This window comes from Salvelinus sp. IW2-2015, linkage group LG16 (assembly GCF_002910315.2).
Source record: "Salvelinus sp. IW2-2015 linkage group LG16, ASM291031v2, whole genome shotgun sequence".
Lineage (NCBI taxonomy): Eukaryota > Metazoa > Chordata > Actinopteri > Salmoniformes > Salmonidae > Salvelinus > Salvelinus sp. IW2-2015.
This window is the reverse complement of record NC_036856.1, coordinates 25186565-25199097: the sequence shown is the minus strand read 5'-3', so window position 1 is coordinate 25199097 and position 12533 is coordinate 25186565. Positions and strand designations below refer to the sequence as shown.

At 46.6% G+C, this 12533-nt stretch overlaps 1 protein-coding gene across 1 annotated transcript in view; it reads left to right on the top strand.

Moving 5' to 3' along the window:
- palld (palladin, cytoskeletal associated protein) overlaps nt 1–12533 on the top strand; it is a 251122-nt gene that overhangs the window by 186210 nt on the left and 52379 nt on the right. Inside the window, 5 exon segments of the mRNA XM_070447630.1 lie at nt 8285–8460; nt 8575–8635; nt 11050–11161; nt 11320–11388; nt 12094–12106. Of these exon segments, the coding sequence (XP_070303731.1) occupies nt 8285–8460; nt 8575–8635; nt 11050–11161; nt 11320–11388; nt 12094–12106 (431 nt within the window).

Below are 12533 nucleotides of genomic sequence, written 5' to 3'. Positions count from 1 at the left end.
AACCGTAAGAAGGAACAGTGAGAACAGTAAGAAGGAACAAACAGTAAGAAGGAACAGTAGAAGGAAAGTTAGAACAGTAAGAAAGGAACAGTAAGAAGGAACAGTAAGAAGGAACAGTGAGAACAGTAAGAAAGGAACAGTGAGGAACAGCAAGAAGGAACATAAGAAGAACATGAGAACAGTAAGAAGGAAACAGTGAGAAGAACAGTGGAAGGAACAGTGAAGGAACAAACAGTGAGAAAGAACAAGTAAGAAGAAACAGTAAGAGGAACAGTTAAAGAAGGAACAGTGAGAACAGTAAGAAGAACAAACAGTAAGAGGGAACAGTAAGAAGGAACAGTGAGAACAGTAAGAAGAACATGAGAGAAGGAACCAGTAAGAAGGAAGTGAGAACAGTAAGAAGGAACATAAGAAGAACAGTGAGAACAAAGTAGAAAGGAACAAACAGTAAGAAGGAACCAGTAAGAAGGAACATAGGAGAACAGTAAGAAGGAAAAACAGTAAGAAAGGAACATGAGAAGGAACAGTGAGAACAGTAAGAAGGAACCAACAGTAAGAAGGAACAATGAGAACAGTAAGAAGGAACAGTGAGAACAGTAAAAGGAACAGCGAGAACAGTAACAGAAGAGAACAGTGAGAAGGAAAAGTGAGAAGGAACAGTTAGAACAGTAAGAAGGAACAGTAAAATGGAACAGTGAGAAGGAACAGTGAGAACAGTAAGACGGAACAGTAAGAAGGAACAGTGAGAACAGTAAGAAGGAACAGTGAGAAGAGAACAGTGAGAACAGTAAGAAGGAACAGTAAGAAGAGAACATGAGAAGGAACAGTTAAAGAACAGTAAGAAGAGACAGTAAGAAAGGAACAGTGAGAAGAACTGAGAACAGTAAGACGGAACAGTAAGAAGGAACAGTGAAGAACAGAAGAAGGAACATGAGAAACAGTAAGGAGAACAGTAAGAAGGAACAGTAAGAACAGTAAGAAGGAACAGTAAGAAGGAACAGTGAGAACAGTAAGGAGAACAGTAAGAAGGAAACAAAGAAGGAACAGTTTAAAACAGGTAAGAAGAACAGTAAGAAGAACAGGTAGAACAGTTAAGAAGAACAGTGAGAAACAGCAAGAAGAACAGTAAGAAGGAACGGTGAGAACAGTAAGAAGGAACAGTAAGAAGGAACGGGTAAGACAGTGAAGAAAGTGAAACAGTCAAGAAAGGAAACAGTTAGAACAGTAAGAGAGGAACAGTAAGAAGGAACAGTGAGAACAGTAAGAAGGAACAGTAAGAAGAACAGTAGAACATAAGAAGGAACAGTAAGAAGGAACGTTGGAAGAACAGTAAGAAGGAACAGTTAGAACCAGTAAGAAGGAACAGTAGAAGGAACAGTGAGAAACAGTAAGAGATGAACAGTTAGAAGGAACAGTGGAAACAGTGGAGAAGGAACAGTAAGAAGAAACAGTGGTCATGTTCAGCACATTCCACACAGTGCCTGGTAAAACGGATTACATGGAGGGGTTTAAACAAGGAAATTGCAGATAGTCTGTTTCTAACTGAGTTACTCATAATTATATACATAATACTAGGTCATTAGGGTTTGATTAATATAAGGTTTTATTGTGGTGCTTCACTGGAGTGGGTTAAGTTTACTCTGCAAGTTCTGGCTGCCTTTAGGTTGAACATCAGCTCCTGGCTGCCTACTCTGCTCTACTCTCCTTTCCCTCTATATTAACTTGTACCCTCTAGTGAATGTATAGTCCAAATTATTCTGTACAGCTAAATGGTGGTGTATGCAGTGTGGGATTGTCACGCCCTGACCATAGAGAGCCTTTTTATTCTCTATTTTGGTTAGGTCGGGGTGTGACTAGGTGGTAATCTAGGTTGTTTTATTTCTATGTTGGCCTGGTATGGTTCCCAACAGAGGAGCTGTTTATCGTTGTCTCTGATTGGGGATCATATTTAGGCAGCCATTTCCCCACTGTGTTTTGTGGGATCTTGTTTAGGTGTAGTTGCCTGTGAGCACTCCATAACTTCACGTGTCGTTTGCTCTTTATTGTTTTTTTGTGCGGTTCACTTCTAATAAAAATGTCGAACCGATTTCACGCTGCACTTGGTCCAAATGTTATTAGACGGTCGTGACAGAGATCCCACCACACCAGGACCAAGCAGTGTGCCAGGAGGAGAAGGTATCCTGGGCTTGGAGGAGATCAAGTAGAAGAAAATATCCTGGACTTGGGAGGAAATAATGGAGGACACGAAACCTTCATCTGTCTGGGACAATTGTGCCGCTCTACGCACCAGACCACCAGTACTCCATCCCAGTCCAGTACGTCCTGTGTCTCCTCCTCGCACTTGCCCTGAAGTGCGTGTCACCAGTCCGGTGCACCTGTGCCGCTCCACGCACTAGGCCTCCAGTGCGCCTGTCCAGTCCGGTACGTCCTGCGCCTGCTCCTCGCACTCCCCTGGGGTGCGTGTCACCAGTCCGTGCCACCTGTGCCGGCTCCAGGCACATGCTTCTGGCGACGTCCCCAGTCCGGGAATCTCCTACGATGGTCCACAGTCCGGAACCTCCTACGACGGCACAGTCCGAACCTCCTACGACGGCCACAGTCTGAACTCCTACAACGTCCACAGTCCGGAACCTCCGCGACGGTCCACGGTCCGAACCTCCAGCGACGGTCCACTGTCCGGAATCTCCAGTGACGGTCAACGTTCCGAACCTCCAGCGAGGGTCAACGGTCCGGAGCTTCCGCTAGGCGTCCAGTCCTGGTCCAGGGCAGGAGCCTCCCTCTGCGCCGGTGCCCAGTCCAGGCACGGCTCCAGTCCTGCTCCAAGGCCGGAGCCTTCCTCTGCGCCGGTGCCCAGTCCAGGCACGTGTCCAGTCCCGCTCCAGGCAGGAGCCTCCCTCTGCGCCGGTGCCCAGTCCAGGCACGGTGTCCAGCCAGCTCCAAGGCCGGAGCCTTCCTCTGTCCGGTGCCCAGTCCAGGCACGGCGTCCAGTCCCGCTCCATGGCAGGAGCCTTCCTCTGCGCCGGTGCCCAGTCCAGGCACGGCGTCCAGTCCCGTCCAAGGCCGGAGCCTTTCTCTGCGCCGATGTCCTGTCCAGGCACGGCGTTCAGTCCCCTTCCATGGCAGGAGCCTTCCTCGCGCCGGTCCCAGTCCAGGCACGGCGTCCAATCCCGCTCCAAGCCGGAGCCTTCCTCTGCGGATGTCCAGTCCAGCACGGCGTCCAGTCCTGCTCCATGGCCGAGCCTTCTTTTGCGCCGGTGCCCAGTCCAGGCACGGCATCCAGTCCCGCACCAGGCCGGAGCCTTCCTCTGCGCCGGTGCCAGTCCAGGCAGGAGCCTTCCTCTGCGCCGATAATCCGGTCCAGGCACGGCGTCCAGTCCCGCTCCAAGGCCGGACCTTCCTCTGCGCCGGTGCCCAGTCCAGCACGGTGGCCAACTCAGCTCCATGGCCGGAGCCTTCCTCGCGCTGGTGCCCAGTCCGGTGCGCGTTCAACCCACTGCATGCCGGTCCCTCCTCTGTGCGAGGCCAGTCCGAGCACGGCGTTCTACCTGGCTCCATGGCCGGACCCGTGGTCTGGGCGCGGGCAAAGTCCCGCACCAGAGCCGCACCGATGCTGGCGGATCTGCGAGCGGAGGGTTCTTCGCCCCGTACCGGAGCACCACCGACGCTAGATGCCCACCCAGACCCTCCCCTAAGAGTCAGTTTTGCGGCCGGAGTGGTGTATGCAGTGTGGATTGTCACGCCCTGACCTAGAGAGCCTTTTTACTCTATTTTGGTTAGGTCGGGGTGTGACTAGGGTGGTAATCTAGGTTGTTTATTTCTATGTTGGCCTGGTATGGTTCCCAATCAGAGGCAGCTGTTTATTGTTGTCCTGATTGGGATCATATTTAGGCAGCCCATTTCCCCACTGTGTTTTGTGGGATCTTGTTTAGGTGTAGTTGCCTGTGAGCACTCCATAGCTTCACGTGTCGTTTGCTCTTTATTGTTTTTTTTGTGTGGTTCATTTCTAATAAAAATGTCGAACCGATTTCACGCTGCGCTTTGGTCCGAATGGTATTACGACGATCGTGACARGGATACTTCAAACTGGGAGCATGTGACACTGAGAATCTGAGGCAGACTACGAGTCATTGTGATTATCGTAGAGAAATGGGGGCTCAACAGAAACAGTTTTGCATGAGAGCAAAAAAAAACACAAATCCCCTTGATTTTTAATTCAGGGCTAATACCCAGAAGATGGATTTTAACCAACCAAGTTATTTAGTTTCTTCTTCCCCGTTGTCATAATGTGAGAAATGGATCCTGATCCACGTAGACATATTGCTTTACTCAAACAATCAAGACTTTCAATTGCCTTCTGCTGTCAGCTCAGTGCACTGTATCCCTGTAACTGTTTCAGTGCCTCAACACAAGCCTTTGATATTACTGAGAATTATTAAACAGGTCCAACAGCAAACCCATGTCTTGGGTAGAAGGAAGAGCGCTGTACAAAGACTTGGCATGTTTGTCACAGTCTGTCTCATCAGTACAGTGGAGATAGCTGTGGATGTTTGGAGCATGGCTGACTCTTGGCCTCCAGCTGCCTGTGTGGATGACATGCTGCTGCTGCTGCTGGAAAACACAAGGCCTCCCTGCCTCCCTGCTCGAGGCCTCATGTCACTAACAGTCCTGATCTGTTTCCTATAATTTAACACATAACCAACTGTCTTCCTGGACGATAGGCTGTGGCTAACGTTCCTTCATTTCACTTAATCAGGAAGAGAACCCAGTAACGAGAGGTTAATATTAGAGCTGTAGCAGTAGGAGCAGTTCAGTGCCGTCACAATATAGGGTTATGACTAGCCTCGCTAACCATGCTAAGACACACGACTGGTATCGAGACTAGGTCATTACTAAGGGTAAAGCAGTGGTTGTAGCAACAGTTCAGAGCAGTCCCAGTTATAGCACACTCTTAGAAAAAAAGGTGCTATCTAGAACCTAAAAGGGTTCTTCGGCTGTCCCCATAGTAGAACCCTTTGAAGAAGCCTTTTTGGTTCCAGGTAGACACTTTTGGGTTACATATAGGACCCAACCTAAAAGGGTTTGATGTGGAACCAAAACGTCTCCTTCCTGGAACCAAAAAACGTTCTCCTATGGGGACAGCTGAATGTCCCCAAGTGTAGGCTTATGACTAGCCTTGCTTACCATGCTAAGACATAAAGTTGAAGTCGAAAGTTTACATACACTTAGGTTGGAGTCATTAAAAATCATTTTTCAACCACTCCACAAATTTCTTGTTAACAAACTATAGTTTTGGCAAGTCGGTTAGGACATCTACTTTGTGCATGACTCAAGTCATTTTTCCAACAACTGTTTACAGACAGATTATTTCACTTATAATTCACTGTGTCACAATTCCAGTGGGTCAGTAGTTTACATACAATAAGTTGACTGTGCCTTTAAACAGCTTGGAAAATTCCATAAAATTATGTCATGGCTTTAGAAGCTTCTGATAGGCTAATTGACATAATTTGAGTCAACTGGAGGTGTACCTGTGGATGTATTTCAAGGCCTACCTTCAAACTCAGTGCCTCTCTGCTTGACATCATGGGAGAATCAAAAGCAATCAGCCAAGACCTCAGAAAATAATTTGTAGACCTCCAAAAGTCTGGTTCATCCTTGGGAGCAATTTCCAAATGCCTGAAGGTAACACGTTCATCTGTACAAACAATAGAACGCAAGTATAAACACCATGGGACCACGTATTCTGTCTCCTAGAGATGAAGGTACTTTGGTGTGAAAAGTACAAATCAATCCCAGAACAACAGCAAAGGACCTTGTGAAGATACAGGAGGAATCAGGTACAAAAGTATCTATATGCACAGTAAAAGGAGTCCTATATTGACATAACCTGAATGGCCGCTCAGCAAGGAAGAAGCCACTGCTCCAAAACCGCCATAAAAAGGTGTATCAGGTGTATGTAAACTTCCGACTTCAACTGTAGCTATGACAGGGAATAACCCTTTTGCTCATCCAGTTCAGTGCAGTCTGAATATTATGACTAAATCCCTTCGGCTCATCCACCTGCCAGTGGTGCTAATGAATTGTGTTGTGCGATCCCGTTTCTATAATGACAGAGTGTTGTGTATGCAGTTGTCCTGTCAGAGCCTGCCTGACACATCACTCATTCATACTCTTGTTCTACCCAGCACTCTCATTCACTTTCTTCATCCCTTTCTTCTCTCAGCATCTCTCTCACGTCAGGTGTAAATCATAGGGGATTAAGTGATGTCTGTCGGTCGGTCGGTCGGTCGGTCGGTCGGTCGGTCTGTCTGTCCTGGCATCTGACTGGCAGGGTGAAGTGAGGGTATAATGTAAAGTGTATAATAGCCAGGCAGAGGAATGCAGGGCATTTTATACAGCGTTCCAGAAAGGCTGGAATCTCCTGAGGTCTGCCATCGGCGGATCGGAACAGCTGTGCTTCCTCCATTCTGAATTCCTGCAACTCCTCCTCCTCCTCCTGCTCCTCCTCCTTCTCCTCTCACTGCTGGGGTTAATGGACAGGCAATACAGTTACAGCTGTATAGGAACATGTGCTCTCATTTTATAGGAGGAGCAAAAGCATGGAGAAGCAGGAGTGAGATGGTTCTGGGAATATTGTGGCTGTGTTTGAAGTGGTGACGTGGCATCAGCAGTGGTTGGTTTGATCATCAGCTCTGTGAACAGAGAGGAGACAGATTGGGTCTGGTAGACTGTCTCCTTTCTGTTTCTTGCGATAGACAGACCACTCCCAGACAGTCCTAGCAAAATTCTTGCTTGAGAAATTGCCCTTTGCTTAGAAGTTATAGAAACTAAAATCAAATCTGAATGTACACTTTTGGAATTACAGTAACACTGCAATGCTATCTAAGTATGTGCACAGAGCACAATGGATGATAAGGACACAATGACAGTTCATGGAATTACTCAAAAGAAGATAGCAATAGCCAATGAAATGGCAACAAATGTTTACTACATAAATAAATAATCAAATGACAACACCCTTTCCAAAGGCCTAATGAGAAAGACAGTCCTGAAAGACAGGCCCCCATTGAATCAAGTTTCTGACAACAGACTGAAATGGGCATAGGTTAAAACACCTAGTAGACTTCTCAGTATAATACTATAAATCAATTTCACCAATAAACAACGCAAACAACTTGGGAACAATATCAGAAATCGCTAAACCCTGTATTGACTTTAGAAAAAATTGGCGTTGACTGATCAGATCAAATGATGACATAAAGAGCCATTGTGTTGAACACTGTGCGATGTTTAACAGTGAGAATCGCAGAATGGTGAACTTACTAAATGACTGAGAGTTTGACTGTGTGATATTAGGTTGCTTCTTGTGTAAATATTTTCTGTCCGGATTTTAATGATTTGTATGTAGACTATTTTAGGCCTGTTTACTGTGGTAGATGGTCTCATGCCTGTTTAGTGTGGTATAATGTCTGAAGCCTGTCTAGTCTGGTAGGCTGTCTCATGCCTGTTTAGTCTGGTAGACTTTCTCATGCCTGTTTAGTGTGGTAGACAGTCTGTAGACTATTTTAGGCATGTTAAGTGTTGTAGACTGTCTGTAGACTGTCTTATGCCTCCTGCAATCCAGAGAGGGGAGAAGTGAGTGAAGCCCTCTGAAGTGGTATCGAGCAAGGCAGGTCCCACCAGGCCACGCTCCAGCCCAGGCAGAAACTCAGACGTCTGGGGGTAGAGAAGGAGGGGATGTGCCTGTTTCCTGTAACTCTGTGTTTTGTCATTGCCTTAGCGCTGAGCTTGAGCAGGTACGGAAACACCCTCTGAGACATGCCCAGAGGGTAGAGGTGTCTGTGAAGACATATGTGTGAGGAAAAGTCTAATACGACTTTGTATCTACACTGCACAGTGGACATGGTGTTGAGAGAAGTGAAAAATGGGACTCATAAATGCCCAGTATAAACAGTAACCACACATAAACTGAGGTTGGATAACATTTTTATGGAAACCATGAAAGATCTCAATGATCCCAAAACCAATGTATCACAGATGAGTGGCGGTGTCTGTCTGGCAGTGCTCAGGTGTGTGGGTGCGTTTGGAGGGGGGTTTACAGTGATCTGATTAATTACTCTGATTGGCAGACCACATTCTTCACAGTCTTGATTATAACCTCTAATCTGAAATGAATTAAATAGTTTTATCTTGAGTGATGGCTCTTACTTATCAACACATTGGTAGGGCCTATGGCTGTTTGTATAATGGTATTTAAGTGAACGTTTTCTCTGTGTGTGTCCAGGTGGTTCTGTGAGGGGCGGGAGCTGCACCACTGTCCTGACATCCAGATCTGTAGGGATGGTGCCCTACACACGTTGGTGATCGCTGAGGCCTTCGAGGACGACACGGGACGCTACACCTGCGTGGCCTCCAACAGCCTGGGGGCTGACAACACCTCGGCAGAGGTCTACATCCAGGGTAACTGCTACTATCTCTGCACTCACTGTTATTAAATTCCTGTCATTTGAATGAATGTACGGACAACTCTCACTGAAAGGTCTCTATTTCTCATCCCTCTGTACCTCTGTTCAGGTGCTTCATCTTCCGACTCAGAAGGAGAAGTGTCAAAGTCCAGATCAGGAGCCATGCCTCAGTACGTTTGTGTGTGTGTGTGTGTGCATGAATGCGTGCGTGTGTGTGTGCCTGTGTCTTAGCATGACCCTCTCACCACCCTTCACCTTGTGAGCCTTAACCCTGTGGTTGGGTCAAGGTCAACTGGGCCCTCCAGGTGGTATTCAGGCTAGCTGCTTGCTCTAATTTAACTAGCCCTATAAACCTGTCGAATTACCTTATAACCCTGGCCAGTGAAACTCTGGGTCATTTAGATAATGAGAGGTCTCTGGGGGGCAGCCTCCTCCCTCTCTCTTTCTCAATTAAATTCAATTTAAGGGCTTTATTGACATTGGAAACATATGTTTACATTGCCAAAGCAAGTGAAATAGATAATAAACAAAAATGAAATAAACAATAAAAAAATGAACAATAAACATTACACTCACAAAAGTTACAAAAATAATAAAGACATTTCAAATGTCATATTATGTGCAAATAGTTCAAGTACAAAAGGGAAAATAAATAAACATAAATATGGGTTGTATTTACAATAGTGTTTGTTTTTCACTGGTTGCACTTTTCTTGTGGCAACAGGTCACAAATCTTGCTGCTGTAATGGCACACTGTGGTATTTCACCCAATAGATATGGGGGTTTGTTTTCAAATTCTTTATGGGTCTGTGTAATATGAGGGAAATATGTGTCTCTAATATGGTCRTACTGTAACGGTCGTCGTCCTCCTCGTCTGAAGAGGAGCATGGATCGGACCAATATGCAGCGTGGTTTGAATACATACTTGTTTTATTAAAGAAAGACGAACACGAAAAAACACTTGATAAACTACAAAACAATAAACGACGTTAACAGACCTGAACTTGTGAACATATAACATGAACGCACGAACAGGAAGGAACACACGAATGAAATGAACGAAACGAACGAAAACAGTCCCGTGTGGCACAAACACTGACACAGGAACAATCACCCACAAACAAACAGTGAGAACAGCCTACCTTAATATGGTTCTCAATCAGAGGAAACGTAAAACACCTGCCCCTGATTGAGAACCATATCAGGCTAGTTGACAACCCAACATAGAAACACATAACATAGAATGCCCACCCAGCTCACGTCCTGACCAACTAAACAAGACTAAACAAAGGAAATAAGGTCAGGAACGTGACACATACATTGGGCAGGTTAGGAAGTGCAGCTCAGTTTCCACCTCATTTTGTGGGCAGTGTTCTCTTGAGAGCCAGGTCTGCCTACGGCGGCCTTTCTCAATAGCAAGGCTATGCCCATTGAGTCTGTACATAGTCAAAGCTTTCCTTAAGTTTGGGTCAGTCACAGTGGTCAGGTATTCTGCCACTGTGTACTCTCTGTTTAGGGCCAAATAGCATTCTAGTTTGCGCTGTTTTTTTGTTTGGGTCTAATTGTGTTGCTGTCCTGGGGCTCTGTGGGGTCTATTTGTGTTTGTGAACAGAGCCCCAGGAGCAGCTTGCTTAGGGGACTCTTCTTCAGGTTCATATCTCTGTAGGTGATGGCTTTGTTATGTAAGGTTTGGGAATTGCTTCCTTTTCGGTGGTTGTTGAATTTAACAGCTCTTTTCTGGATTTTGATAATTAGTGGGTATCGGCCTAATTCTGCTCTGCATGCATTATTTGGTGTTTTACGTTGTACACGGAGGATATTTTTTGCGATATTCTGCATGCAGTCTCAATTTGGTGTTTATCCCATTTTGTGAATTCTTGCTTGGTGAGCGGACGCACCATTAGCCATTCATGCGAAAGGCCCACTCCAAATTGAGAGTTGAGGTTACACACATGGGACTTTCGAGTAAACATGATTCACAGATATCTAGTTTTTTGCCAGAGTCCCTAGTTCCTTAGGTGATTCCAGTCGCAAATGCAATCCATGCCAAGCCTTTCATACTCCCAGTTACAAACATATCGCGACCCATGCCCAAGACTCCACCTCTGCCCACACTTGGCCCTCCTTCGGCCTCACATCCTCGTTCTCCCTCTCTCATCTCTAACTCTCCTCCTACTCTCTCTCCTCTCTCTTCCTCTCGATCTACTCGTCCGTACTCTCTCCTCCATCTGCTCTCTACTCCTCTCTCTCTTCTCTTCTTCTCTCATCTCTCTCGTCTCGTCTCTCTCTCTCTCTCTCTCTCTCTGCCTTCACTCTGCCTTCACGTACTCCTTCATTCACGGCTCTTCTGTTTACACATTAACGTCTTGGCTCTCATTCTCAGTGACATCATCTTAGTCCATTTTTATATGGTCCAAAGTCGTTTATAAGGTGTAAATTGACGGCTTTGTGTGTTTATAGCATCAGACGTGTGTGAGAGCAGACAATTATTGCAAAGAGTAGTAATTATACATTTACTGCACAGTTTTGGTTTCTCTCTCTAAATGGCTACTCTGATGAACAGACCTAATGCTGTCTGTTTTAGGGTTCAGAAGAAGACGACTTCAATCTCCCTGTCCATTCGTTCACCTTCACCCAAGAGCCCTGAGGCTGTACCTCACCGCTCCACCCTGGTCCTATCTGCACCCCCACACCGGGTAGGAGACACGCACACACACACACACACACACACACACACACACACACACACACACACACACACACACACAGCAGTATATGATCTGGAAGGGTCATTATGAATAACAACAGACAGATACTTTATGGTCAGGTTACATCTCTCTATCTTGTCCTCCAGATGCAGAGTCCAGTTTCTTCACTATATGGAGGTGGGGGTCCTCTTACAGCGCCCCCTATCTTTACCAAGGTAAGACTACATTTGGAGTTATGGAAAAGTTGTGCATCACACACACATAAATGCAGACGTCCGCACGCTCCATCTCCCTGTAATAACACAGCGTAGGACGGGCGGGGGCCAGATAAAACATTCTATTTGAAGGGGTGCAGCCAGAAAGTTCCTGTCTCCTGCTCTAACCATTCTGTAACCTACAACTGCTCCTCCCCTCCTCCCTCAGCCCACCTCAGGCCATACGTCATGGTCTGTGTGCTGGTGGGATGTGAGCCGGCCGAGGCAGCGCATCAAACAGGCCTGCCAAACCGACACGGGTCAGGAGGGTTTCACTCCCATCCAGCCCTGCGGACTACAAATCATTTTCCAGCTCGTTACAAAAAGACATTTGTTTGTCTTCACCCCCTCCTCCAGGAGCTGTAGGGCTTCATCTCAATGAGAATATGTGCTCTTTTTGGGAGAAGTCAGGGGTGTGATGTCACCCGGGCTGTTGCACACACACATAGGCATAGACACACACACACACACACTGAGACACACATACGCATGGACGCACACACTCGTAAACACACAACGAGAGAGTTTCTGTTGCTGATAGATAGGATGAGTCCTTTCACTGTGAGACCTGTTGACTGGTTGGAGAGGTAACACAATGCTGCCATTGGCCCCTGCCTTGGCCTCTCAACGGATGGTTTCCTGCCTCTCTGATTGCAACACTAGAAGCTGTCACAGGATTGTCTGGATAGCCCTGCTCTGTCCTGTCCTTTTGTGAAACAGAGTGCTGTAAATGGGGTCAGTGTCTGCTGGCCTCCCACTCCCACGTGTTCTGTTCTGCTTACTGACACTGTGTTGTCTTCCTCTCTGTCTATGTCTTCATTCATTTCCTCCTCTCCCACTTTTTTTCTTAACCTTCCTTTCGATGTCTCTTTCTCCTCCTCTCCTTCGCTCTCTCTCCATTTGTCTAACCCTGACCCTTTCTCTGTGTTTCTTTCTCTTCTTTACCTTGCCCCCATCTCTCTCTCTCTCATCTCTCACCCTTCCTGCATCTCTCGCTCCCTCCTCTCTCTCTCTTTCTCTCTCTTCAACTATCTGTCACCTTTTCTCTCACCCTTCCTGCACCTCCCTCCCTCCCCCCTCCCTCCCTCCCTCCCTCCCTCCCTCCC